The following is a 23,322-nucleotide window of genomic DNA, read 5'->3' as shown; positions in this document are numbered from 1 at the left end:
GTTAAGGTGTTGGCCTCTCATTCAAAGGTCCCGGGTTCGAATCCGGGTAGCAACCAAACAATTTTCTTCTCTAAAATTGTCTCCTTTCACCTCCTTTCCTGCTCTCTAGCAATGTTCTGTTGTCTGCTTTCATTTCCACTTTCTGCCCCCACCCCCTCACCTCCTTTGCCCCCTCCTCTGGGCTCCTGACTCTTTCTGCAGCCTTTCTACTGCTACTCCTTGGCTCCTCCTTACTGCTGTCTTTCTGCCACACCCCTGATCTTCTGGTAGGAAAGATCTACACCTAGCCTTCTCGGACAAGGGTGAAAAATCTCGGAGGGCCCGTGTGCAAGTTGCCCACGTTAAAGATCCCTTGGTTGTCTAAAATCGATAAGAGTAGGCTTCGGCCGGCACCCGGGCAAAAATTCAAAATTTCCTACCAACTGAAAATATTAGGTGTGTCCCGCGCGCTCATATGACCTTATGCAGTTGCGAGCGCCGTAAAACACTTTATAAAAAAAAAAAACAGTATTCAAGTGGAGCATTTCAGGAGTTTTAGCAGCACTCCCAAACAGCAGTGTGTAATTTCAGTGGGGTCCAGTACAAATACGGAGAATAAAACCCATGCATTGTCTTCTAGATGGCGTTGATGAGAGAAGGGAAAAAAACCCTGGAGATGACTTGTATCACTGAAAGACACTGCACAGGATTCTCTATTGGGGAAAATGAAGGCTCGCTGGTAGGCAGTCTGCATCATCCCTCATTTCCATCGAATGGTCTGGATAGAGAATGGAACAAAAAATGTTCTGTCAAGGTGACTTAATATGCTTTTGGGACAGTGTGAGAGAGAGATAGAGAGAGAGAGAGAGAGAGAGAGAGAGAGAGAGAGAGAGAGAGAGAGAGAGAGAGAGAGAGAGAGAGAGAGAGAGAGAGAGAGAGGGAGAGAGAGAGAGAGGGAGAGGGAGAGGGGGAGAGGGAGAGGGAGAGGGAGAGAGAAAGAAAGAGAGAAAAAAGGTTTGTTTCCTTTGTTTGAAATGAAGCGAAGCACATCAACACAATAATGGTCACATAGTGCAGGGAAGGAGCTAGACAGATAGAAACAACAGACGGAAAGAAAAGAAGTAAGACGTACCAGCAGCAAGCACCCTCTAACCACCCATGCAGAGAGGAAAGGGGGGGGGGGTTATACAGGCTGAGAGAAAGATAGACAGAGACAGACAAATGACCACCACGCATATATGGAGGAAACAAAAGACACGGAGAGGCTGAGAAATAAACTCAGTGCCTTTGACAAACTCTATCTTGTACTCACTGAGCTATTCAAGATGTCATGAGCATAAAGACCCTCCTTGGAGTATCTGTCGAATTTTGTAGCGTATGCCTCCAATTCTGGGCGATTTTTTGTTGCAACGTAAGTCTAGATGACATAAAAACAGACACAAAACACAAAAAGAGGTATTAACATAAATTCTTGAGGATATCAAATAAACAAAATAAATGATAAATAATATCATTTCAATTCAAAAGTCATACATAATGAACAAATTGCAATGCTTTTTAATTCTCACTTAGAGCAACACAGCTCAATTAAAACTGATCTGTGTTCTTTCTATTTTTTAACATTTTACATAAAAGACAAAGGAATAATTTCCAAATATTTCAGAAAGTATTTTAAAAACAAATAAAAGTGCTTAACTTAAAGCACACATCTATTTAAACATTTTTCTTTAAAAGGAGCACTACAAATAAACATTTTGATAAAGACAAAAGCAAAACAAAGGAAATCCATGAAATATTTATGGATAGCTTATAAAACTAGCTTAAACAAATCACAAGAAACTCACTTCATTCTTTGGTACCTATCATCCTTTCTCCCAGAATATGTCGGACAAAAGTCCAGAAACAAGTTGCATTTCACGAGAAAACCTTTGCAACATATTTTCATATAAAAAATTTGCGAATAAGATTCCATAAACCACTATCAGCAGAACTCCCCACTTTTTTCATACAACCCTATCTGTTCTTAAAAAGATGAACATGAACAGACAACATTTAAACTGCACATTAACATTGAAAAATAACTACTCACATCCATGATTGCTTTATGGCAAGACACCTTTTTGGCCAACTCTATCCGGGTTTCCACATCATCAATAAGACTTAAGTACTTTTCTAATATCTGAAAGTGAAAAGTAAAATATTCAACAATGACAATTTATACACAAAAACCAACAAGCATAACATCAACAGTAATAATAATTTAAAAAAAACAAACAATAAAATTATCTAAAAAAAAACAAACTTAGACAATATATAAACAAATTTATATGCAAACAAAAAGTGTAGACTAACATAATTGTTAAAAGAAAAAAATATTGCGAATCTTAAAAAAACAAAAAAAAACGTAAAATTTATTCATTAAACCGTTTTCACTAAAAAGAATAATATAAATGTAATGCGACGCAATGGAATCGGGTGCTCGTCTTGAAGCTTGTTCATTTGTCTTGCTTTTGATAAAAAAATAAAAACCATCCATCTTAAAAGACGTTGAGATATTTGAGACTGAAGGAGGTGGGGACAACTTGGTGTTAGAGGTAAAACTAGCCAGAAAATTGCCAACAAAGTTTGATGACTTTCTAAGCTTGAGTATCCTTCGAAACTACAAATCTACATTTTTCCTGCCTTTTCTTTGACATTTTGTTTTTCAGTAAAAGCCATACAGAATATCCTTTAAAATGGACATAAAAGGTGTTGAGCCCCATCCAAAAAAACCCACAAAAAAAAAAACAAGAAAGGAAATGTGCGGAAAATTTACGGTTTCTTCAATTTCAATAATTTGATGAGTGCCTGATTTTACTACGAAGCACACAAATATTGTGTGAAATATGTTATGTTTTGACAAGAAATACTTAAGATTTACCTCAGGGGGTGCAGAGTTTCGGTGCAAAATGTTAACAATTTTGTCAAAACCTATAACACTTTTCATCTTAGTGCCACCAAACCAGCCCTGAAAAATAAAAAAAATATATTATATACCATACTTGTGCCTACGTATGGTCACGTAAAAGGAGGGTTGCTTTGATCACGCCGAATCGGCCGATACACACTATGTGATATGAATATTATATGAAAGGCTGCAATCTATTTAAGAAATCTCCCAAACGAGAGATATATAGCATAAATATATATCAAATAAAGCAGAAAATTAGAAAGGACAGCATGAGAGTGAATTTGTAGCACAATTCGCAAACATTTTTTTGGAGATGCTTTTACAAGGACCAAATTTGTAACTGTACTTTAAAACTCTGTTGTCTTTTTTCCTACAAGCAAAGTGCCTTGAAAATGAGGCTCTAGTTATCAACTAAGCCATTCCACACATTCTATGAGCCCTTATGAACATCAGAAATTACTACTAAATAAAATTTGTACCTAGATCTTTCCTATAGCATTCCTCCTCACCTATAATTTCTATTTCAGCAACGACCAAACTTATTGAAATTTAAGAGATTTGATAGGCTTCACAATATCAAGCTTGAGAAATTAATGGACAATACATACTGAATAACTTCATACACATAAGTATGGGTGATAGAAACCACATGCAAACACACACCCAGACATAAGCGTACACACTCAATACAGCATAAAGACTTGCTTCATAACCACTGAAAACATCACACAAATTTGCAGACTATCGAAAACTCACCTTCTATAAATACAGAAAGTGGCTACTGTAGTGCAGCTGGTACTAATCGTCACATAAAATTTTAAGCATTGATTTCAATTTAAGTCTAAAATATTTTCCTTATCTGTCCCCGAAACACTCTTCCTCAACTTGTCATCCTGACAGAAGTCTAGAGATACATCTTTGAAATGATCCCAACACTGGTTATAAATGTACGAAGAATTAGCCACCCCCAAACCCCTACCCCCCCAAAAAAAACAACTAACAAACAACGCAATAAACAAATAAATGAATAAAACAACTAATAAAGTTTTAACACTTAAAACAAAATGCATGTCTTTCACTTGCCTTAGTGGTCAACATTATCTCAATGTCTTTCCAATGTCTGACTTTAGCCCTTGCCGATATTGCAGTCCAGAGGTATTGCTTATCTGAAATCTACACAGACAGCAAAACAGTGTAAAGCGATTTTGTAGAATTTCTCAATAAATCTGTGATACTCATTCACTTTAAGGGATAAATAAAAATCCAGTTCTGACTCTTCAATACGATTACAGCATTCCTAAAACAACTTTCAAGAGGTCAGCTGCAAATTTTTAATTAATCTAAATAAACAAAATAAATTAGAATTTTAAAAAATAGAATGACATAAAGAAATCATTAAATCAAAAACATGTCATGCTCAGGTACACTCATTTCAAATTCTTTAAATCTATTAATCCTGACCGTACCCCAACCGACTCTGTACCCGTCCGGGGCCGCCGCACCATATGAGTTGGAATTCAGTGTGTATATTTCAAAGTGCTGTATTTCTTACATTTACTCTTAGATTTAAGGAAATTTAGCAGTTATGTTAGAAATTGAAGGTAGTATCTGAAAATGTAAGTGGTTAGCGTTTACATTAATTGCACCATGTAGATTTTGAGGTGTATTCGACCCTCCCAACTTGACCCTGATTGCCACGCCCACGACGTCTCCTTGGATTTATAGATCTATCCCTACCCATTGGTACAGCACGAATTCCAGTACCAGTCCCTTCACCATGATCTGAATCACAATTAGATTAGTATAATTCCTGTTCGTTGTCATCCACAACCGAATTTACGAAACTTGATTCAGAGTCACTTTCATCAAATTAGTCTAATTCCCCCTAACAACCCAGCGCCACTTCTCTAAATGCTTAGTCGGTCATGAACAAGCGTTTTTGAGACATTTTTAAAGCTTCTGCACTCATCAAAAACAAAGAAACCGCTTGTCATTGGATTGGAAAAGTGAAATATTCAGACAGAGCTAGCATCGCCATATTTGTGTATTTTGGTAATTAGCTGCTTGATGTGACCGTATAGATATTCCGAGTTTCCTCGTAGCCCGGCCTAGTCCTTGTTACGAGAATACTCGTAGCCTGGACAAAAAGAGTTAAATATCAAATTTTCTGGAAATAATCCTTCTGAAGTATTACCTGATGTCTCTTCTTTATAGCTGCAGGACTGCCCAGAGAGTTCTGAAACATGAACAGTTAAGCTTTGAACATTTCCTTGTTCTGTCCTTAGGAGATACTCTTATTGTACTCTTTCCAGCTATATTATCATGTTTGATATAGATTTTGGTTGAAATATGATACTCCAGTTTTACACTTTAGCCGAATGTCACAAAACTTTTCTTTCATGGCTGCATATTAAACACATCATTTAATATGTACTGGAGTTCTACAGTCACAAATCTTTTTGGTTAAAAAGGTATACATTAAATCCTTAAATACACATGTAAATGGCTGTCATGGAAATGAGTTGGTCTTCATTTCGATAAAGAGCAGTAACAGACAGTGAGTAAGGCAAGATCTAAATAAAAACACAGGGAAAAACCCCCATAAAACCCAACTATGGATGACACAAATGCAATAATTTGTGTAATTAATTTTAAAATCCCAGTCAAAATTCATAAAGATCACAATTTAAAGAAGAGGCATAAAAAATAATGTATCTTTTTGTTTTCAACTAGACACACACCAATAAGGCTTAAACGAACTGAAACACAAACAAGAAAAAAACATTGCTGATGCTATGTCAATCTATATGATGGCCCAAGATTTTGAACATGGGCCTACATAAAGGATTAGACAGAAATTCTCAAGAGCTACATGGAAATACATACAGACAAGGGACAGAGATAACTGAACAACTTTAGTTGAACTAAAAAATATATAAAGACAAAACTATGTCAGAAAGTTAAATTCAAAATATACATAAAAAATTAAGTGCTGGTCTTACATAGTCTGTTTTGACAAAGCAGATAAAACGAGGATTCTTCCCAGACCAGGGGCCCTATCATTTCTCTTCACCTATGAAAGTGGTAGGAAAGAAACAAAGTATGGGGCAGTCCACGTCACCCCCAGCCTTACCTCAGACAAGTCATAGTGATATAGACAGCAATAGTACAATGTTGTCACAACAGGCATGCCAATGAGGGACACCTTGCGAGGAATGTCTCTGAACATCTGTGAGCGCCCAGTGGCTTCTAGATTTGCATCCGATTCCTACAAAAACAAAATCAATCTGCACATCTATCAAAATGATTTTTAAAAAACAAAACAAGCTGTGCTCAGTTTGAAAGAGCAAAAAAAGTATGATATACAAACAGCAATATTTACAAATACTTTTCTCACTTGTGACCATCACAATTACTAAATATGATTCAGAATATTGAACTTCAATACTGAACACAGACCTAACATTCTACAGACAAAATAAGCATTAAAAGCTTCTATCCTAAACACAATATAAAGTCACTGTACTGATTGTGTAAAATCTCATTTTTAAAGTGTTTTCAACAAAAGACAAAAATTCAAATAACTAAACAAAGCAACAAATTGAATACACTCCTGTCATACAAATACAATTTTCAAAATTTCCAAATCAGAAATTCAGTAGAAACAGCCTTAACTCATTCCCTACGTATTATTTTCGGCTTGTGGACTAATTTTTTTCGGGAGGGCGAAATGAGATGATGACTAGTGCAAAGTTCACAGGTCTTGGGGGCCATAAATTCAAATAAATATCAACATATTATATACCAACATTTTCAGTATGGTTTGTAGAATACATCTGTATTATTTATTTGAGTATTTTTAAACTTTGGTTCCTGTAAGAGGTGATTATGCAACACAATTGTGATTGGCTGCGGATAAAATTTGAAAACAAAAAATTTATAATCTCAGATGAAACAAAAAAAAAATGTTTGCACCTAGATCTAGTCAAATTATACATCAAAATAACCATAGCTGTATATAGAACAGGAAAATATTGAACAATGAGCAGTTATTTACATACATTCCATAATATTTGTACATTTGGATCATAACCTCCGATATAGAATAAAATTAAAAAAAAATAATTTTGAAAAAAGGATCCGAAACAGAAAAAACACTCGTATCTTATATGGAATTATTCAGAATTGTATTTGGAATAAACCTATACATGTCTTGGGTGGTACTTTTTGAGTAAATTCACCAAAAAGTTGTGATTTTGGGGAGAAAAAAAATATTTTAACTATTTAGGTCCAGGCCTAGATCTAGCACTCAAAAATATTGATTTCTCAATTACAGTGCACTGGCAATTTGAGACCAGTAGTATCAATATTATAAAGAAGAGATCTACACTTCTTTAGTGAGCAAAATAATGATACATTTTGTTGTGTAAAAGTACTAAGACTGGTGTCTGGCTATAATTTTGGCTTCGCGATAAAACAGTGTCGCATAAACTTCGAAATCGTGTTTCAAAATTGAATCAAAACTTCCGATTTTCGGTGGAAACGCTTGACCCGGAAGTCAACTTTATATTATGACCTTTATTTTAACATGGATATGTGGATTGGAATAGAAACCAAGCTAAAATTGAACGTCGGTTCTCGAGCCGCCTAGGGCGGCTTAGGATACTGACGGCACTTTAGCCGCGCCGCCCCCCCACGGCTCGGTGTAGCGAATGAGTTAAGAATAGAATTTTAAAACCATTTTACAAATTATTCTGGAATATTAGTTAAGCAGGGCATTCTCATGTGCTGCTTCCGCAATGAATAAAAAACCACTTTTTTAATAAGCGTGGCTCCCACTTGATGAAGCATGTGAAGAGACTTATACCACCAATAGTAAACTTTTCCAATCTATAATGACTATTCAATAATAGGTAGTAAGGATGCTTTAGAGGGTTGTACGAATGCCTAAAGTATGAACACTCAATAAACAAATCCCAAAATAATTCACAGGTTACAACATCAAAAACTTCCATCCTCAGGAAATGGCATCTTAACCAAATAAAAACCCAAAAACTAAATTTCACTCAAACTCATAGGGATGTCTTGAAAATATGAAAACATTTTTTTCAACAATATAACTGGTTGACTATGCCTCTGATATCTCATAAATGTTTTCATATAAAAGAGAAGGAAAAGTCCTTACATCCACTGGTCTTTGCCGTTCAAGAAGGTCTATATATTCTTGTACAAAAGAAGATTCTTGAGAAAGGTGCGGGTCAGCAGAGAAGTGACTTCTGCAGGAGACATCACATCAAGATATTAGATCACAAGCTGAAATTCTAGTTCACTTATAATATACATTAATGGGCTTTAAAAATTTGATCAAAAGATTAAACCAGCTCGCATAATATAAACCCTTTCAAAATATAAGGACCAAAAAAAAAAGAGAAGCAAAACGTGAAATCAGTTGTCATTTCATGTGAAAATGATCAAATACAAAAATGTAATTGTATTTATCCTGACCAGATGACTCCACCCCCTCCCCTCTCAAATCTAAACGTAAAATAATAAGTAGAGGGGAGAGGGAGGAGCATCTTATATTCTGAAACGGACCAGAAGACAATGCACTATTTTACGTGTGGGAAATGTTCTGGGGCTGTACAGGAATGGTAAAAACACAAGTAGATATACACAAAATTTAGAATTACTTTGATATAAAAATTTCAACATGAAGAGAAAAATAAAGCTGGCAATAATACATGTTGGTATGTTTCAGATTTTAAAAGTCATATAGATATATTTGTATAATATAAGTATTTTTTTTTGCTTTATAATCATGGCACTGAAGACAACAAATAATTCATACACATACCTTAAACTGTCTTTCAGTTTGGAAATTTTCAATCCCACATCTGTTGTAGGTAAAGCCAACTTGAACTTGAAGGCCTGAAATAATCAACAACACTATCAAACAAGAATCTAGAAATCAGCAAGTCTTGAAAACAAATAGCTACACAGCATCGGAAAATGGGGATGACTAAAGAACCTGGTTGTCCGTACACTTCAACAAAATAATTTATTTGACAGCATGAAATCAACCCTTCCGTAGATATACTCTCACTGCAAATGCACAAATAATCATTAAGCGTATTTTACGAAAACTCTTTACTAATATTGAGTTTTCAGTCACATGACACACGAACTGAGATATTAATACTTCTTAAGCAATGCAGCTTATATGAATACACATGCATATTAGTCAAACAGCCACAACAATACTCACAGCAGCTTCTTCAGTGCGTCCTAACATTCTGAAAAGGAACATAAGTAACGAAATAAGAAACCAGTGGACATGTTTTGCATTGACAACAATGCTTTCTCTTTCTGTCTCTCTTTTGTATAACAACTCAAAAAGAAATTTCACTAAGTGTATCTTCCAACAAGACCATTGCTGCAGTGTTTTATGTTATAGTCCAAAATTCACTTTAAAAAATCATAGAGGAGTTTGGAAGGGACTCGGCATTCATTTATCTTTTTTTATAAGAGTCTTAAGCGACATTAATGTAGTAATTATTGAAATATTGTGGTTGGTTGGGGAATGCCAAAGGTGGGTCAACTTCTAAGCTATCCCTCTTTTGTTTCTGCTTGTCTTGCCTTTTCCCAAGACTAAATGACCATTGCAGTCTTAATGTGCTTCTCTTGTAGTCTTACAAATAAACAGAGAGCCGACTTGTCACTCCAAACCTTGACATAAAAAGACTGACAAGATACTGATGTAATATTGTACACCATACGAACATTTTCGATAGATAAAAACAAAAGTTCATAGAAGTAAGCGGCTGAGAAAATAGAAAGTCTTGATAACATCTTCATTATTTTTATGAAAGCAGAACGTTCATATTATTTTCCAGGTCATGAACTTACACTAAAACGTTGATGTATTCTGCAAAATCAAAGTGAGCTTTCAGGTAACTGAGGTAATGGTCTGCTGCCTGAGGCCTGCACAAGAGTTCTCTGTTGAATATTGTCTTTGTCACAGTGCTTTGTAAGAACAGCACTGCCTGCGGGCATGAAAACAGACAACAGTGAAATGAGATAACTGATCTAACAGCAAACACACAAAGTAAATTTTAATTCATACTTAAATCTTTTTCAAACAAGCACAAACTGAGCATAACAATGTCATGAAAATTAAACATATTTATATGACAAGCAAAAATATTATCAAAATGACATACCCGTAACATCAACATCATCAATAATCAATGTAGTAAACACTGGGTCAACTTAAAATCTCCCAGAAGTCTCGATACTTTGAATAATAAAATATAGATAGTACTTCCAACTCAGTTTGGTATCATGCTGATTGCAGTGGAAGTCTTTTTTGTACTCAAAAGAGGCATTCATGGTCATGACAAATATGAAAAACTGGGTCTCCTAACCAAAGATGACATCACATCATCATCACACATTTCTTATTTGATTGTTTGCACTTTAACTTTGACTCTGGTAGTGTGATGTTGTGGCACTTTATTTGATTTTAAAATATTATGTTACTGATCAAATACATTGATGAAAAATCTGAGGAAAAGAGAGAACAAGACTTACTGCTGTGATTGCATTCCCATCATGCAACCTGACAGCCTTATCCAGTAGCTCCAGTTTGTCTTCCAAAGATCGATACAACTCCAGAGAATAGCCCTGTGCACAAAATAAATAAGGTTCAAAAGCGGTACTTGTTCCAAGGCCTTTGGTTTAAAGGTCATGAAAACATAATTAAATAGTGACAGACATACTAAAACTTCGGTACAATGTACTTTCTTTGAACCAGAAATGTGTTTGTCACAGCCATAATAAGCTGGTGCTATGGTATTAAAGAAAAGCTACACTGGGGAATTGTGGTTTTCGAAAATGTATTTAGTGGTTTTGTGTACGCCCCACTTGAAGAACCTACAAGCAAGGTTTTACTGCAGGTCCACAGGAGTGGAGTACAGCTACCAATAATCATATTATTTTATCATACATGTTTACTGTTGTAAAAAAAAGTACTACCATGCATCAACCTGTACTACAATCTCAACTCATACAGACTCACTAAGAGGAATGTTCTTTCCCACTCAGTCTGGCACAGAGGAAGGGTACTCAAAACATTATCATAAAATATCAGGGTGCAAGACTGTTCAAATGAATGACTTGACACACGAATCAAAATGTATCTGTCATGACATCTTGCCATTCATCCAAAAGCACAACAACCTATCCTTTCAGGTGTTAGTTTATCTTAAACAAAACTACAGGCCAGTTTAAACACTCTGTACAGAAGATACTTAAACAATGGAAAAACCCCATGATGGAATCCAGAAGGAGAGCATCAACATTCAAAAAAGAGAAAATGAGAGTTCGACTTTAATTTTTGCAAAGTCATGACTATTGATCGCAAACTAGGTTTGAATTGATTCTGCAGGAACAAGGCTGCTTAACTGATATAAGCATACGTGTATACAAAAAAAAATTATGTGTTTAAGGTGCAGCATACGTATCCCTTAGCATAGCAGAAATGATCATTGTAAGGAAACAACAAATCTTAGTACCTCTCCCTTCATAATCCTCCTTAGAGTGTCATCCACAGGGAGCTTGACCCATCTATCCCTTTTGGCTCCCTATACAACAGAGAGAAGAAAAAAATAATAAAATCTGAAAAATAAAATACATGACAGATGCAGCAAGAATACACCAAACAGAATCTCTTTCATTAAGGGTTACAATTTCTTTGAAACAGTTCACATGAAAGAGATATCGAGTGCTTTGTTTCCTTCGATAAAATTCAGACACCACCTCAATATAAGGCACATAACGATTTATAAATGAATACTAATATTCTGATATCTTCGATATCTTTTCAACATATGAAAGTTAATTAAAAGCAGGAACCCAACGTAACACTTGTGAACATGACAATTTTTTGCAAATTTTGTCTTCAACACGTGTAGTATCCTTGTCTCTGTTATCTTGCCATTTTGACATGTACAAATAGTTACATCAAAGCATCAGAAAAGAAGTGTGTTAATGAAAAACATGAAGGATCATAAAATATTATATTTTGAACAAACATAAAGACAACAGGCAGTACTAAAGTACCAAAAAAAAAGGATTCTTCTGTAAACCATAAAACATTAATAAATGAAATACTTACCAATAGGGATCGTCGTAATGATTGGATTTCTTGCTGCATTTTGTCAATATCTGAGGCAGACATCTGCTTACGTTTTGATCCATGGGAGACTGAATTTTAGAAATAGAGTTCATATCACAAGACATTAAAGGGAAAATTTCAAAACCAGCATGTTTTTTTCAAAAACTGGGGTAAAACTGCAAAATTGGCATGATTTTTCCCCAGTACTATTCATTCATCATAGCCAGGTCTAAAAACAGACGTGAGCTCATTTTTCTACTCTTTATTCCATCAACAATCTTAAAGCCAAAATCTGTGAAGTACATCACTTCAGAAGGTTAGGAAGCCAAGCTTCAATGCTGACAAAAATAAAACCATAAAAATACATTTATCATGTGACAGTTGTTAACCAAAATAAACCTTAAAACAGCCAGTTTTGGTTGACTTTATGCTTTTTTAAATGGGTAACATTTACAAATTTTTGCAACCTGAGATACAAACTAACGCTACACTAAAAAACATTGTTGAACTTTTCTAGGTGCCACATATATCATTCAATCTGAAGAAAGATGGAAATAAAAGATCATGTTATTTGAACTTTTTAGAAATTTGCTTTCCAATAACAGTTTACACAATATCAAGTCTCATATACAAAGTAAACAACAGACTGAGAAACCCTATTACAAACACAATTGCCTTGCTTTTAAGGTTAGGGCGAAAGAGTCTTGGTCAAGGATGCAATAAAAAAAAAAGTCCACTGTCTAGTGTCAATTGACATTTAACAATCCTCCTAAAACTTTAGAAGAGACAAAGCATGCAAAGAAGGAAACGATGATAGTACAGAAATGAGCCCGATTACTTACAGTCATCAAGTTCTTCCAAACTCGTCGTAGAGCTCATTGGAGAGGGCACAAATTGAGGTTTCATAACTCTGGGCTCAATATTTACTGAGGAACCTGTCGGGATTATACAGAATCTTGAAAATGCTGTAATGTTAACAGACAATAACAACAAAACAGAGCAGATAAAAGAATCTGAATTCAGTAAACCACCAACTAATGTTCCTCATGGAACAATAAAGCACAAGAGAGGACCTCAAAATTGACCAATAACCAAGACCGTTCTGTTCACAAAAGTAATGCAGTTGATTTTGTTTAACCTGAAATTCCTATTACCATGATGGATTTTTTTTAAATACCTGTTTTTTTCACCAGTATCATATTATATTCTATGTAGTGCAACTTCCCATACCATGAAATATGCCTAATATGAAGAATCTGTGAAGTTTACGTTATCAGGGTATTTACTGTGCATAGCTCTGCACCACATAATCACTTCCCTTGGAGCATGAACTATAAAATAATCTTTATTTACTTGACTCTGTCTTTACATTACAGTGAACAAAATTCTTCGTACAAAAAAATACTTCAGGCATAGCAAGACATTCAATTCGAAGTATTCATCTTGTCTCAGCTCTGTACCAGTGGTAACCTATGCATGAAAGAAAAAAAGTAAGTAAAAAATCTTAAATTCACAACTTCCAATATCTTGGAAGTAATGCTGGTTTCTCTGTCTCCAGGGAAAAGCATAACATTAATCATGGCAGGATTTTCAAACAAAGCATGGATTTTGAAATCCAGGCTCCTTTAACGTTCACAGAGAAACACTACATCTCTGACATAATTTTAATAAACAGTACAGATGGCAGACTATGTGGGATCCTACTACCAGCAAGTAAGTAAATAGGCAGTATTCTTTTGTATCCAGTGTAATTTAACATAGCCCCTAAAAGATATTACATCACATTGTCAAAGCAACCTTTTATATCTTTCTTTTTTTCAGACCAAGAAGCAAAGAAGCTTCATACATATCCTGCTCTTACGCCTTAATTCACAGTATGGCATCAATGAGGGAAAACAATTATATAAGACACTTTATGAGTGAAAAGGAAACACTGCTGGCATTACCCAGGGTCAGACTCTGAGAGCGGCTGTGCCCAAATGTCATAGCGCTGTTGACACCCCCAAAGCTTGATGAGGAGGACATGGACGAGCTGGTGGTGGGTGGATTGGATGAGGTACGGGAGGTAGAGGATACAGCCGGCACTGCCAGGGAGGATAAATCTGGCATAGGAGTCTTTGAGGCATTGCTGCTGCCTAGAGGTGGTATCACAAGGAGGTGCAAAGGGGGAAAAATATGGAAGTGATAAAAGAAAAAAGAAAGAAACAGGTGCACACAAAAAAAAAGGATATAAGAATCCAGGGTTAAATTGAAGCAAACAGTATGCAACAAGATCATGAAAGGGGAAATTATATATTTTAGGTTTGGGAAAATGTGGCATTGCCAGCTGCTGTCTAGAAGTCCCAGCATGTGATTGATCAAATTCAAGGATAATTTATGCAGATACAAAATTTTGATATACTACAGGAAGCTCTTTCTCCCCTCAACGCCCTAGAGGTACAAAAGGTCGGATAAAGTAAAGTAAGACTACAGTATACAGTGAACTTGCATCCACATGCACATTCAATTGTGAATACAGGGAGCGAAAGGAGATGATAAAATGAATACAAATAGTAGAAATCAAAGTGAGGTGCACTGCATCATCAAAGAAATCAAAGGAACATGAAAATAGTCACAGCACTATGGTCAGCTGTCACAAATAGTTCACTGACATTTTTGACAAAACACTGATCTTACATTTAACCCCGATAATTGCCACAACCATTAAGTCAATGATAATAATAATGGTACAGACTTCATTTTTAAAATTTGCACTCAGACTTTCTCATTGACCTTGTCCTTACAAACACTGACTGAGGATGCTAGAATTTCTGAATCTATTACATAAACGTCAAAGTAAAAAGCAGCATTGGAACATAAAAGTTAACAGCACTACATGGACTTAATCAGGATTTTAAAAATAGTCTTTAATTTTTTTTACAAACCCATTAGGAAATAGATAGCCTCACTCAAGTTTAATAAGTTGCTTATCTAAAAAAAACAACCAACCCATTCTTTCTTATCTTTAACTAATAATTTCAAGTCAAGTATGCGTACTATAACAATGACTATAATGCTACTTTATTCAACCCCAATATGATAAGATTGTGTTCTTTGCTTCTTTGTTTTTTTAATCAACACCTGACATTGCATATCTATATAATGAAGTATAAATTTTGACAGAAATCAATTAATAAATATATAAAGATAAATGAAATAACAGAGAGACAAACTTTTTGTGAGAGGACAAACAGTGCCTTCCCTTCATTTTGTCATTGAAGTCAGAGGAAATTAAAATATTGTTGATGGTGATTGGAGAGGGCGAGGTAAGGGGCAAAGATATGAACATAATAGTGGGTTTTTCAAATTGGATAAAAAAAGAAACCAACAACCCCCCCCCCCCCCCTGAAAAAAACAGGTGGTCTTCAAAATCAAGAGTGAAAAGTGAAATATAAAAGAGTAACCCCCCCCCCCCCCCCCACACACACACACACACTACAAACGCACCTCGTGCTATCCATTCATTTCAGTACTTACAAACAACGGATGCATATAATATATTCAGCAAAAAGCGTTACAATCTTCAAGGGTATGGGAAACAGACTGATAGGGGAAAAAAACGACCTTATATAAAACATACTTTGCCCTTAAAAATAAAAACAAGACAAAAGCTGAAAATACGTCATTGTTCCTGAGATTGAAAAAGAAAATAAGGCTGACAACCTTCTCACAATTACAAGAAAGTTGCATTTTTCCCCTTAGACTTTGATGTTATATATACTATACGTACAAAATAAAAAATTATATTTATTGCAAAATCTAAACTAATGAAAAGAGTATCTTCTCTTTGTACCAAGAGGCACCTAAATTTTGTACCAAGATCTTGACATGTTCAAATTCTCAGGTTCCAATCCACTCAATAGAAAATGAAAGCAATCTCAACCTGTTATAATTCTTGTTAAGGACAGATATGAACAGTAAATTTAACATACAAATGAACAATGCCATCAACAAATGAGGGGGTAAGCAAAGTAAGCTACTCACTCTTAGCAGTGTACTTGACCACAGGTTTTCCATCAAAAGTAATTTCCTCGTCATCCTCATCTTCATCTTCTATTTGTGAGGATTTGATGATCGTACGAGCCGCGTCCAAACTAATCTGAAATATTCAAAACCCATAAACCAAAGTGATAACCTCATTCTTTTCATAAAGTAGACAATTACAATATTAATATTACCATGCCATCCATACTTTTTACTAAAAAGTAAAAGTAATGAAGGAAAATTTCCTGAACAACAGATGCTATGGATGAAAGCAAATTGTAATAAGTAAATTAGTGACTGAAAAAAAAAAGTACAAAGAAATGGATAGTACCTGGAAATCTTTTCGCTATGTACTGATTTTCTCTATGCACATGTTTTAAATACAAAGAATACGCATGTATCAGTATAAAAAACAATTCGAGATCTGAAAATCATTCTCTGTACGTGCTTTTTTTATATGTGAGTGCTAGACTGTATATTTTAGTATTTAAGATCAGGAAATGACATGATTATATTTTCACAATCATACACTCTTTATATAAAACCGTAAGTTAGAGAACACAATTTATTTATTTTATTGTTCCATCCCCTAAAAATCGTAGAATGCCATTGCCAGTTTACTGAATTTCGAAGTACATTTGATAAGAGACGATTGAACGACCATGAATAATTGTGACATTTTAGAAGATATGACTGGGTTCATTACCTTTTATCATTTCTTTAAAACACATTGCAATTGCTTGGAAAGCCATCTTTGCTAAAAGTGTGGCCAACCGTAAACATTACTTACTACAAGAAGTACATATAGCTGTCATAATATAGTGCAGCAAGCTTTTTTTCTTGATAAACCAGTATTTTGCTATAAATCCATTTAAATCACTGGTGTGATCTTTCAAACTGAATTCAATAGATAATGTTTTCATTTTGTTACTCATCAATCAACGGAATACATATAACTAAGGGAAACTAAAGCAAGAGAACAGAAACCCAGCCTCACACTCACATTGTCATCAAAGATATTGACTTTCTGCCTTCCTCTCTTTCCTGCATTTTCAAAGCTTGCTCCGTCATCATCATCCATAGTGACTGTAGAGATGAAAATACGATAAGAGTGAACTGGCATTCAAAGCTACCTCTAAATTATTAACCAAAATGATGACAACAGATCCATAATTGAACTACTGATGAGCCTCCAAGAAAGAATTACCATTTCTACATGATGTTCTAACCTCATTACCCTATTCCAGCAAATGTGAATAAAATATCATGTGAAAAATAAATGCGCAAAATTAATTGATGTCCCTTGCGAGACTCCAAGATTATTATTTAAAAGGAGTGACAACTGAATTTAATGTCTACCTCCGATTGGACTGAGCTGAGCTCGATCACGAGTCCAATAGCCTAACCACTGAATTCAAGACATCGTTATAAAATGTGCAAATCTGGATTGTCGATTTCTGTTTCACATCCTTCTTTAGTCGAGGTATCAACCTATTTTTCTTCCTTACTGTTCCAAACAACCAAATTCTTATACTATTATTTACTGTAACTGTAACTTAAGAGCTGTTGCAATTGATTCTTAGAAAAAACTTTACAGTTCTTGGAGTGACTCATTCAACTACTATCATCTGAAAAGTTACATACATTACAGGGGTGAACATTTCTTTTTTTTTTTTCCACATGCCCTGTCGGGCAACTAACACAAATATCTACTAGTCCAGTAGAAAAGTCAACTTGCTCGTTTTCAAACATGAAAACCATTAGACTGTCTATATATCAAGAAAGAAAAAAACAGCACTGATACGTGATACAAAATAATAAAACGTTTTAACATTGAATGCCTTATTTTTATACTTTTCTTTTTAATTATTTAATGGCTGAATATGATGGCTAAACACAAATTCCAAAATGTTCCCTTTCTTCATGATGTGTTTATGTCTGTTCTACACTCTCCTGACTCTGTCACCACTTTGCCACCACCTTTCTAAGGCAAGTGTCGCATTGTAGTCCATAACACTTGGCCCTTCCAAAGATGTACATCAACATGGACAGGACATCTGTGTTGAGCTTTGCCCTCCACTCAGATTTGATCCGCTTCATGGCTGAAAAACACCCTTTCTACACTAGCTGTGGACAAAAGAAGTGTGAGCAGGAGCTCAACTAGAAGTAGAATGCTTCTGAAGTCTTCCTGTCTTTTTGGGTCTACAAGTAACTGGCTCCAGATGGTTGATGTCCTTTGGATGGCCACTGGCATTCTCTCTATCAGTCTTTTGAGGGCAGTCCACTCCTCAGTTCATGCCAGCCTGATGTTGCAGGCACGAGGGGCTCTGCAAAGGTTAAACAGAAGACGCAGGTCGTCAGTTCCAAAGTTTGCCGACTCTACCGCCTCATCTGGCCAGTCTCTTGGGTCAAGCAGCTTTGATGTAGCCTTTAGTACTTGGTCAGACTCCAGGCACTTGAAACGTTGAGCAAGATCATTGTGCATGGCATCCAACACTGTGTTCTTGTTTCTGAGAAACTGCTCAGTAACCTCCTGACTGAAGTTGTTCAGTCCAATGCCATCAAAATGTCCTTCCCTTGATTGCTCCATGTAGGCTTCTTGCTGATCTCCTAGTGTTGTCTTAAAACTGGTCAGTTCTCTCTCTCGCTCTCTCTTCCGACTTCGCAGCAAGCGTGGCACAGGCTGACAGTGTGTCCCGGTTGGTGCAGTGATTATAATTAGGTACACAATGACAATTAATAATAATAGGCTTAGCTGTCCTGTAGCGGATTAATAGCCGGAGGTTTGCCAATGTCATTGACGGATGCCACCTCTCTCAGCACTAAGAGAATACTCAAAAACAACGACTGCCTTGTGATAATAATGACTTGCCCAGTCGGGCAGATTAAGCAGCCATTCTACCGGCCCGACAGGTGTTTACCTGCCTCGGGCAGTCCTTAATGTTCATCATCATCAATGCCTTTCACCCTTGGCAGGGTATAGGCCACATACAGGCTCCTTCCATTTATCTCTGTCCTGAGCCATTCTTCCAAGCTCGTTCCAAGTGAGCTTCATTTCAAATGTTTCCCGTGGCCTACCCCTGCCTCGTGCTCCTTGTGGGTTCCACTGCAGTGACTGTCTTGTGATGTTTCCGCTGGGCTTTCTTAAGGTGTGTCCCATCCATCGCCACTTTCTTAGTCCTATTTCTACTTCTATATCCTTTTGTCATGTCCTTTCCCACAGTTCTTCATTTCTTATTCTATCCTGCCACTTAATTCTTAGAATACTCCTCATACATCTGTTGATGAAAGTCTGGACTTTATTCAGTACTGTTTTCGTTGTCTTCCAAGTTTCGCAGCCGTAGAGGAGCACAGACTTGACGTTGGAGTTCAAGAGTCGAATCTTGGTGCGCAGCGAGATGTTGCTTGCTTTCCAGACTTTGGATAATTGCTTGAAGGCTGACCTTGCCTTGGCGGTTCTTGCTTTAACGTCTGCCTTGGTTCCACCTTTACCATCGATGACACTTCCAAGGTAGGTAAAGGAGTCCACTTCTTCCAGGGGAGTGTCTTCCACTGTTACAGCAGGGCTTGAAACTTTTCCTAGCTTCATTACTTTTGACTTGCCTGGATGTATACGTAGGCCAACACTCCTTGATAGCCTGTTGAGTTCCTTGGTCTTTTCTTGCATCTGAGCATGTGTGTGAGAGAGCAGCGCAAGGTCATCGGCGAAGTCTAAGTCGTCCAGCTGCTGCCAAGGGATCCATTGTATTCCATTACGTTTGCCTCTGGTGGCTTCTGTCATGACCCAGTCAATTGCCAGTATGAAGAGGAAAGGTGAGAGCAAGCATCCTTGTCGCACTCCTGTTTGTACCTGGAATGGTTCTGAGAGTTGTCCTTCGTGGAAGACTGGCAGTTTGTTCCATCATAGGTGGCTTAATGTTCATCCCTCCATTATAAATTAGCATGCATGTTATTATAGTCGAAACAGCCATGATACCACCTCTGTACAATCAGCCAGTTTCCATTTCCCCTCTTCTATTTTGAGTAGGTCACTGTTCACCAAGTCTTTCGGGACTTATCCAAGGGGGGGAGGCGTGTTAAACACTTGGACTAGGAGACCTTGACATGATACTTCAGGATTTAAAAAAACACAAAACACCACACACATGCACGCGCTCACACACACACACGTGCGCGCCCACACACACACCACACACACGCACGAGTCTGTGTGAATGTGCGTGTGAGTTAAATGTTTGCAAGCAAAAATTCTTACTCTAAAATTATGAGATATTGACTTTTACCCTTTAAGTTTATAAAACAAGGGTTTAAATACCCCTTAAAATAGTAAACCAAAGGGTGAAGGAACCTCTTAAGTTGGCCTGAAAAGGGACATGCCGTTAAATGTAGAAGACGCATCTTTCTGATTGGGTGCTAATTTTAGTAATGTGATGTCATCACTTCCTGGGATACTGACAGACTCTGTGGAGGTACCGCATGGAATGACGTGTTTTCAGTATCATTTCGGATTTCCTAGATCTAGACATTCTAGATCTAGACCTAGTACTTGGACATGATGGAAGATCACTCAGATGTAGATCTAGAACGTTGATGCTCAGAACAGTAAGATTAAGAATGCTGATGTTTGAAATTGAAACACGGTAAACGCAAAGACAATAAACCGCACGAAAATTGCCATAAAGACGCTGGAGGATTAGATCTAGAATCTCGATCTAATCTCTAAATCTACCCCCCCCCCACTCCTGCATTCTTCATCACTAATATACATTTTTTAAAACCAACTACAAAGCAACAAATTATTATTATGGGACAAACTGTTGGTCAGTCGGGAGGAGGAGAAGATAAAAAAATAATTGTCCGGGATCAGGATCGAACCGCTCATAAAATCGTTGCATGATTTCAAACGCAGATGCACTGTCTACTCGGCTAACAGAAGTTCCGAAAGCGGGAGGTAGATAAGCTTAGTATACATAGACACTTCCATCTTTGGTGCCATACGGTTGGCTATACTTAGATTAGTCACGTGATCGGAGGGGTATCCTGGTCTGACGTCAAACAAGATGGGCGTCTTACCTAAAAATAGTTTGCGTCGTTCTACGTTTAATTGCAAGGTGTCCGGGACCCGGATCGAACCGCTCATTAAAAAACTCATTCGCTATGCCGAGCCGTGGGGGGCGGCGCGGCTAAAGTGCCATCAGTACGCTAAGCCGCCCCCGGCGGCTCGAGAACCGATGTTCAATTTTAGCTTGGTTTCTATTCCAATCCACATATCCATGTTAAAATAAAGGTCATAATATAAAGTTGACTTCCGGGTCAAGCGTGTCCACCGAAAATCGGAAGTTTTGATTCAGTTTGGAAACACGATTTCGAAGTTTATACGACATTGTTTTATCGCGAAGCCCAAATTATAGCCCAGACACCAGTCTTAGTACTTTTGTACAACAAAATGTATCATTATTTTGCTCACTACAGAAGTGGTAGGACTCTTCTTTATAATATTGATACTACTGGACTAAAATTGCCAGTGCACTGTAATTGAGAAATCAATATTTTTGAGGGCTAGATCAAGGCCTAGATCTAAATAGTCAAAATATTTTTTTCTCCCAAAAATCACTACTTTTTGGTGAATTTACTCAAAAAGTACCACCCCAGACATGTATAGGTTTATTCCAAATGCAATTCTGAATAATTCCATATATAAGATACGAGTGTTTTTTTCTGTTTCGGATCCTTTTTTCAAAATTATTTTTAAAAATTTGTTGTTTCTATATCGGAGGTTCTTATCATCCAAATGTAAAAATATTATGGAATGTATGTAAACAACTGCTCATTTTTCAATTTTTTCCTGTTCTATATACAGTTATTATGGTTATTTTGATGTGTAATTTGACTAGGTGCAAACATATTTTTTTAGTTTTATCTGAGATTAAAATTTTTTGTTTTCAAATTTTATCCGCAGCCAATCACAATTGTGTTGCATAATCGCCCCTTACAGGAACCAAAGTTGAAAAATACTCAAATAAACAATACAAGATGTATTCTACAAACCATACTGAAAATGTTGGTATATAATATGTTGATATTTATTTGAATTTATGGCCCCCAAGACCTGTGAACTTTGCACTTGTCATCATCCCGAAAAAAATTCGTCCACAAGCCGAAAAAAATACGTAGCGAATGAGGTTAAACATGACTTCAAACGCAGACGTGCTGTCTATTCGGCCATCAGAACTTCCGACAGCGAGAGGTAGACTAAGCTTGATATATATATATATAGACACTTCCATCTTTGGTGCCATGCGGTTGGTCACTTAGATGTAGTCACGTGATCGGAGGGGTATCCTGATCTGCCATCAAACAAGACGGGTGCCACAGCTAAAAATAGTTTGCGTCCTTCTACGTTTAATCGCATGTTGAAAAGGGGGGTGATCTTGTAGTTCCGTTCGTTAAAGTGGACGATCCATTTGTTTACATTCAGAGAAAAAATCCATAAGTCTTGATGACCAAATTGAAATACACAAAGAGCAGCAATTTAACTGCAAAACATCAAATTAGCCTTTTATTAGGATAAAATACAGTGAACCCCCTCCCCCCACCCCATCTCCATATTTTTATTAGGTCAGGGGGGCTTCCCCCTTGAAACCCCCACTACTCTTGACTTGTCTTTAGACTTCAGCGAACGAAACTATAAAATCGCCCAAAAAAGGGGAGCCCTCCTAAGTTAGTAAGGTCTTCTTGACGATATATCGGCCTACCTTTCCAGGGTCAGGCAGAGGTTCAGTTGGTCTACAGCCCAGCCCTAGATCTAGTTAGTAGTATAATTATAGCAGCCTACAGTCACTTGAGTCACAGTCACAGTGCACTTCGCATCAGTCAGCAGAGCAAAACATCAATACAATACAGTCAGTAGGCTACTCAGCTTGATCTACAATACAATACTATAGCCTAGTTGAGAAATCCGAACAGAGTACGTTCCCTTGATGGATTTGACAAAATCCCAATCTATACTGGGTTTCCGATTTAAATGACAAAACAAAACAGTTCGACTACATTTTAATTATTCATTTTCGGAAGGCAAAAAAAAGAAAGAAAGAATCTGTCACCATTCCACTAGTTCACTTTGTGAGGTATAGATTTAAATTATGGTTAGCCTTAAATTATTAATATATAATTTTTGCTTGTGGGACTCTCTTTC

General features: G+C 36.6%; 1 protein-coding gene across 3 annotated transcripts; it reads right to left on the bottom strand.

Annotated features, from left to right (window-relative positions):
* Positions 1-440: 440 nt before the first annotated feature.
* Positions 441-23,308, bottom strand: LOC101863751 (spermatogenesis-defective protein 39 homolog). Of its 3 annotated transcripts, none has more exons than XM_013083975.2 (19): positions 22,883-23,308; positions 17,131-17,213; positions 16,128-16,242; positions 14,051-14,188; positions 12,947-13,039; positions 12,105-12,193; positions 11,503-11,571; positions 10,520-10,612; positions 9,836-9,972; positions 9,195-9,222; positions 8,784-8,857; positions 8,115-8,205; positions 6,063-6,197; positions 5,124-5,165; positions 4,013-4,102; positions 2,900-2,986; positions 2,069-2,158; positions 1,292-1,396; positions 441-757 (listed from the first exon to the last, which is right to left on the bottom strand). In XM_013083975.2, exons 2-19 carry the CDS (start codon positions 17,206-17,208, stop codon positions 740-742), a joined length of 1,572 nt encoding a protein of 523 aa, XP_012939429.2. In that variant the 5' UTR covers positions 17,209-17,213; positions 22,883-23,308; the 3' UTR covers positions 441-739. The 3 variants fall into 3 exon arrangements, with proteins under 3 accessions (XP_012939429.2, XP_005100985.1, XP_035826310.1); XM_005100928.3 differs by having other exon boundaries at positions 14,051-14,239; positions 22,883-23,307; XM_035970417.1 differs by lacking the exon at positions 22,883-23,308 and having other exon boundaries at positions 14,051-14,239; positions 16,128-16,237; positions 17,131-17,199.
* Positions 23,309-23,322: the final 14 nt, after the last annotated feature.

This window comes from Aplysia californica, unplaced genomic scaffold (genome assembly GCF_000002075.1).
Source record: "Aplysia californica isolate F4 #8 unplaced genomic scaffold, AplCal3.0 scaffold00265, whole genome shotgun sequence".
Classification (NCBI taxonomy): domain Eukaryota; kingdom Metazoa; phylum Mollusca; class Gastropoda; order Aplysiida; family Aplysiidae; genus Aplysia; species Aplysia californica.
Note: the sequence above shows the minus strand (reverse complement) of the source record. Positions and strands in the feature narration are given on the sequence as shown.

Bases quoted from the DNA above. Each gene is read 5' to 3' on its own strand.
- LOC101863751 (XM_005100928.3), bottom strand. From the start codon at position 17,208: ATGGATGATGATGACGGAGCAAGCTTTGAAAATGCAGGAAAGAGAGGA. The intron at 13,040-14,050 runs GTAATGCCAGCA...TAATCCCGACAG, and splicing joins CTCTCAGAGTCTGACCCTGG to GTTCCTCAGTAAATATTGAG. The intron at 8,206-8,783 runs GTATGTGTATGA...TGTCTCCTGCAG, and splicing joins AAACTGAAAGACAGTTTAAG to AAGTCACTTCTCTGCTGACC.